Source organism: Artibeus jamaicensis, unplaced genomic scaffold (genome assembly GCF_021234435.1).
Source record: "Artibeus jamaicensis isolate MK-2021 breed Jamaican fruit bat unplaced genomic scaffold, CSHL_Jam_final contig_1417, whole genome shotgun sequence".
Taxonomy (NCBI): Eukaryota; Metazoa; Chordata; class Mammalia; order Chiroptera; family Phyllostomidae; genus Artibeus; species Artibeus jamaicensis.
Genome location: NW_026521282.1, coordinates 197,585 through 203,513, shown reverse-complemented (window position 1 = coordinate 203,513; position 5,929 = coordinate 197,585). Strand labels below are relative to the sequence as shown.

The following is a 5,929-nucleotide window of genomic DNA, read 5'->3' as shown; positions in this document are numbered from 1 at the left end:
CTTTGTAGGTGAGGAGTGAGGCCAGGGGAGCAAGCAAACAGGTATCACCAGTTCATATCCATTTCAAAGAGGGTCAAATAAGGTTTCAAGATGTAAAAGGATCTGGGAGTACAGGGAGCCACTGGAAAGCCAGGACTGGGTTTCCTACCTACCCTCTTTCCTCTTCTACTTTTCTGGCATTTGTAGGTTCCTGCACCTTTCATTAGCCACGTGGATGTTCCCCAGAGCCATTGGGAGGCAAAGCACCATCCCAGCCTCCTTGTGGCTTCACGTGGCAGTGCTGAGGTTGGTATGATACCACGGCTAAGACAGTGGGTGCTCACATCAAACACACCTAAATTCAAGTCAGGCCTCTGCCACTTCCTAGCTCAGTGACCTTGAGAAAGTTACTTAGCTCCTCTGACCCGAAATTCTTCACCTGTAAAAGGTACGTTAGAGCTTAGCTCACTGTGTTGTTGTGAGAATGATACATAATGATGTAGGCAAAGTACATATCAGAGTGCCTGCACACAGATGATTCTCTTTCTAATTATATTTCCCCAAGACTACACTATGCTGCCCCCTCCCCCGCCCCCAAACACTTGACCAGTTGTTCCAGCACTTTTCTCCTCTGATCTGAAACAAGGACAGTAAAGCGAGAAATTTGTATTCTAGTCTTTCTGGTTTCTTTGCTCTGCTCATGCAAACTGAGTGTTTGTAATTTTTAAAAAATTTTTAATGGAATTTGTTATTATTATTATGATCATTGCAGGAGGAAACACACACAGTAGTGACGGGAATGTGAGGAAACCACATTCTTCTGGGGGTGGGCACATTTTCCAGAGAGCAGTTTTGTGTTATAGATGTCCCTTTTAGAATCTACTTTAAGAAAACAAGCAATCACGCAGAGACTTGTATGCAAAAATTGCAGTAAGACATTATGTATGTGAGGGAAAAATGAGAACGATTTAGGTGTTGAACAATGACATTATAATGCATCTTCTATGCATCCATCCAGGAAGATGTTTTCGAAGAATTTTTAGACAGAGGTAAGGCCCAGATGCTGAATCAGGACATTTCAGGGGAGAAGAAAAAACTCATGTTAACCTTATAAGCCTTACTTGTTTACACGACTACTATACATTTAACGTAGACATACAACTCTATAAAAGTATTCCAAAACGCTGACAGCTGTTAATGCTGAATGACAAGAGGCAAGTAATTTTCATTTTCTTTCATTTCCTAAGTTGTCTTCAATTGAATGTACTACTTGAATATTTGAACCCAGAACCTCTCCCCTCCAACCCAAGGACAAAGACAAGATAATCTGGATGCTGAAAGGAAACTCAGACACAAAACATTAGCTCAGTTTTATTATCTGCAGAAGGGAACATTTCAGGCACCAATCCAAAGAAGAGGGCCAGGGGGCCCAAGAGCTACTACCAGCAAGCAATTAACCCCGCTCCCCCAGTAAAGTTGCAACTACTGCTGAAATCATGGCCTTAGGGGAAGCATGTACCACCTAGGTGGAGACAACTTTGTAGCTTCAGTCTCCTCTTTTGGGCTCAAAGTTAGCAAAAGCAGGGGGCACAATGTTCTGCATGATCTGCACCACTATGAGGAGCTGGATGAGCAAGGAGTAAGTGGAAATTTGCAGGAGCTCAGAGTCTTCAGCAGTCAATCGGCTAGGAGTGAGGGCAAAAGAAAATCATTTCAGAGGTGCTGACTCCTGGCCATCCTCACTCTAACCCTCCACCACCCCCGGTGTCAATTAGACCTACTCCTTCATTAGGGAGGACCTCAGGCTGGGACAGACCCAGTGCCCCCCCCCCCCCCACCCTCCTTAGTTAGACCAACCCTTTGGTGTCTCCACATCTCCAATGGAGTGACCTTCAACCAGAGATTGGCCCGTCTCCTGCTGCTACTCTGACCCAGGCCTTTCAAGTACTTACATAAACAGGTCCCTGCCAGTCACTGAGAGCTCCCAAAGAACTTTCCCACAGTAGAGTTCAGCACCTGGCATGAGGAACCTGAGTGCCACCTCGGCATCCACGTCAGACAGGAAGGGCACCGTGAGGGTGCTGGTGGAGTTAAGGTAAAGGCACCATCTACAGGGGCTTTCTGATTCAGGCCCCCTTACCTGTCAGAGAATGGTCTTCTGCCAGGTTGTCCCTCACCGTCAGGATACCCAAGAGGCTCCAGGATGACCCTTAAAGGAACTCTGCACCACAGTCATCCTCAGGCCACCCTGCCATGCCTGCAGGCCACCATAGCTGCTCCCCCAAGTGACCTGGGTCCCTATAATCCCCTTCCATCTCACCAGAAGTCCACCCTGCTCCCACAAGGAACCAAAGCCTCTCCTGCCCATCCTCCTGGATCCCCCCACCTTCTGCCCACCCCTCTCCCTTTACCTCCATAGCAGGAGGGAGGGGGCTTCTCAAAAAGGATACAACTCCTGCATCTGGCTTCCCAGGTCTCTGTTGAAATCAGAGGCCTCTCCAGCTGGTCCTGAATCCAGTGATGCTCTGTCCACCTGAGGATCTTCCCCGCCTGCAGCGCCTTCGGCTCCAGTGCTGTCCCTGTCTCCAGGGCCCATAGGGTCCCCTGGGCCACTGGGTGATCCTTCACCTCCCCCCATGCTGTCCGAGCCTTCATCATTGTCATGGCCCGGGGCCTGCATGACCTTGCGCTGCCCACCACAGACTAAAACACACACACACACCTTTCTCTCAACGCTGAGCAATAAGACCCTCCCACAAAACCCCGCCCAACCTCCTCACCAGAGGTGGAGCCTGTGCACACAGAGCTCATTGGAGGTTCCAGGCAGGGGATTGGTTCCCGCCAAGCCACACTTACCACACAGTCTATCCAGCTGTGGTCGCTGAGGACACCTTGCTGCCTTGGAGGAATGCACCAGGTGCCCTCACGAAGCCCCGCCCCTCTATTCCAGAGGCCCCACAGGCCACGCCCATCCTAAAAGAGAGAGATTGCTCTGAGAGTCCCCAGGGTGCTGAGTGGCAGCGCAAGTCCAGAAGAAGGGGAGAAGAAAGATGGGGTGAATGTGGCAGGGGAAACAGGGTGAAGACGTGGCCAACGTAGCCTTGCAGGGCCACCATGCCTAAGAATTGGAGAGGTGTGCCTGAGGGAAAGAAATGGTCCGTGCCCCAGTGGGCCCTCTGTGTGTCTATCAGTAAACAGCAAGTGGTGGGTGGCAGGCTGGGGAAAATGGGTCTTATTAAAAAGTCTCTGCCAGCCCCAAACTTTTGGGATTCTGACAATAATTAGGGTTTCTGAAAAACGTACCAATGAGCTCCTGCCCCACAAGCAGCCAGTTCCCTCCGGCCAAGCGAGAAACTCACTTCCTGGGAGCATGAGCTCTGAAAGTGCCCAAGTGCCCATGGAGACACTCCCAAGAGATTAGCTAGAACTTTCCACCCCCACGGCCTTGACAGCAGCTCCCAAACCATGCTGCTGCAGGCAGGCAGTTAGGGCTACGGCCTCACTCCCACAACACCCTCCCAACCTCCCCCACATAAAACCAAAGATGGAGCAAAAAACATCAGAGGAAGCATAGGACTTCCAAGAAAAGGGTTCTCCCCGATATTCGGAGGTCAATAGTGGGGAGTGTCTTCATGGCAGGGCCTCATCCCATGGTGCAGGGCCTGCCTTCATGGCCTCATCTAAGCCCCATTACCTCCCAAAAGCCGCATTCCCAAACACTATTTACCTGGGGTCAGGGCTTCAATATATTCCAATTATGCGGCAGAGAAGACTTGAACGTTCAGTGCATAGCAGGGTGCTCCTCACCCATTCCATCTTTGTTTACGTAAATACTTTTTTTTTGTTATGTGCCCCAGGCATGAACCAGCTCTGGCCAGCAACACGGGCAACAAGCCAGGATGATCTAAGGGCTGTACAACTACTTTGCCCCTGACTGATATAAGAGCAACACCACCAATCAGGTGCGTCCTCGCCCGTTGCCAGAGGGTACCTGGATATTTTTAACAAGGAGCCAAGGATTGACGTGACCAAACGTAGAAACAATGTCTGTACCAACTGACAATCCATGCTAGCTGTTCTGGTAGGTATGACAGAGGAGGACCCAAGGTCTCACAGGCATTCCCAGCTGAGGCACGGGACAGAGACAGTAAACTAAGATTTTGTGATCAAAAATTCTTTAAAGCAACTCAAATCCAAATGATAGGGGACTCAAGAGTTGGAAAATTTCATTTTAAGTTAAAAAGTTATAAGCCTAGCAAGTAATGTGTATATGAAAGCTTTTGTTTCAGAAACTACAGATAAGGCCCATCCTGGCTCCTGGGAAAACAGCTGACCTCCTGGGGCACTGCTAAAGATGGCAGCCTGGGGACAAGTGGCGGCATCCAGGCCTTTGTGTTCCAGAGAGCGACAGATGACCACCCACCCCTGGAAACAGCTAACTGCCCAGGACAGGAATGTTGCAGCTTCATTCACCTTATCCTCCCTGAACCTCAAAGCCCTCACCACACCTTATTATTCCTCCTTATAAAAAATCTGGCCTGGAATGAGACAGGAAGATGGTCTGTCAGGGTATGAACCCACCATCTTCTCAGATCGCCGGCCATCTGAATGAAGCACCCACAAAGATTCAATCGGTGTCATTGCTCATTGGGTTTGACAGTCACAACCAGCCCAAAGACCAGTGTCTTTTCTGGTTACACAAATGCCCTCATTCAGCTGTGGGAATCAAAGGAGCTACGGAGGTCAAGGTCTCTAGTGACTGTCATCCTACTTTCTCAACTTCTCCTCAGAGTGCCCCCTATTCCTCCTTGTGCTCCCTGCCTGGAGGACAGTGCTTCCCCACCTGGCCTCACCTGTGATGTTGACTGCTCATGCTCCTGTGCCAGGCCCCACCTGTCACACCTCACCCCAGGAGGTGACCCAGGCCATGTCCAGGCTCCTCTCTGCTACTCCTGGACCACCTTTCTACCTGCTGTTCTGGTTATTGCCCTTACCCAGCTCTGCTCTGCTCCTCAGAGGCTGCCCCACGTGGAGGGCACCACTCAGGAAGCTCCCTTGTTCAGGCTGCCAGTTGGGCTCAGCCAATGGAGGCCACTGGCAAGAGACCAGAGGGTGGCAGGAGTGAGAACTAAGGGCATTTGTAGCCTCCTCATCTAACACACATCCTCTGAGGCTCCCTGCAGTTCTGGGAGAGGCTGTATTCCTCAGCTCTTACCAGGATGCAGTAGCAATGACTTCTATCCCTGCCCCTTCATTTAGGCCAAGGCTTGCTGTAGAGAAGATGACTTCCCTTGGAGCCTGACCATCCCTTGGTAGCTGTGGCATGCTGGCAAATGGTTGACAGCTTGTTCCCTGGATTCTGGATGAGGTGGCGGGGTTGGAAAGTATATATATAGGTTTACTGTAATTCTAACTCTATTATAATTCTGACTCATAAAGAATGTGTAGTACACAACTTACGAATAATAATAAAATAGATAGGTCTGTTTCTTGTGTATTTCATAGACTTCATGGATTCTCACAGATTGCTTTAGCTGGCTTTTGCCAAACTCTTGACTCAAACCTTGCTTGAGATAGATGTTCATTCACGGTAATCCATGAGTAAGGCAGAAAGGAAACAACACAGACACACACCCATCAGTGACACGAGCGACTTCTTTTCTGAGTCAAATAATAGTCTTAAATTATGGCAGAAGCATTTCCTCAAACATTTATGCTACTCACAATGGAACAGCCACAGACGGCACACAATTTTAGGTACAGCTCATCTTATTGTTAACACTTCCTCCATCACTTGCTTAAGCTAGGCCACCGACAAAACAATAAGCCAAGGCTTGATTTGTTGCATTTGCCAATTTCTGTGGTGTCAATATTCTAACCCTGGCCAATTTCAACCTACCAGCATATATTATGGAACAGCGTCACAGCTTTTTACCTGTTAAACATGACT

General features: G+C 49.2%; 1 protein-coding gene and 1 pseudogene across 1 annotated transcript; both read right to left on the bottom strand.

The window, feature by feature from the left end:
• Positions 1-1,485: 1,485 nt before the first annotated feature.
• Positions 1,486-2,485, bottom strand: LOC119053176 (EKC/KEOPS complex subunit LAGE3-like). The gene is made up of 3 exons (XM_037150668.2): positions 2,430-2,485; positions 1,932-2,060; positions 1,486-1,664 (listed from the first exon to the last, which is right to left on the bottom strand). Exons 1-3 carry the CDS (start codon positions 2,438-2,440, stop codon positions 1,526-1,528), a joined length of 279 nt encoding a protein of 92 aa, XP_037006563.1. The 5' UTR covers positions 2,441-2,485; the 3' UTR covers positions 1,486-1,525.
• Positions 2,486-3,823: 1,338 nt separating this feature from the next.
• LOC128627862 (uncharacterized) lies at positions 3,824-3,968 on the bottom strand (annotated as a pseudogene).
• Between the last annotated feature and the right edge of the window lie 1,961 nt (positions 3,969-5,929).

Excerpts from the sequence above, each read along its gene's own strand:
- LOC119053176 (XM_037150668.2), bottom strand. Across the intron at positions 1,665-1,931 it reads ACTGGCAGGGACCTGTTTAT|CCGATTGACTGCTGAAGACT; the intron begins GTAAGTACTTGA and ends CCTCACTCCTAG.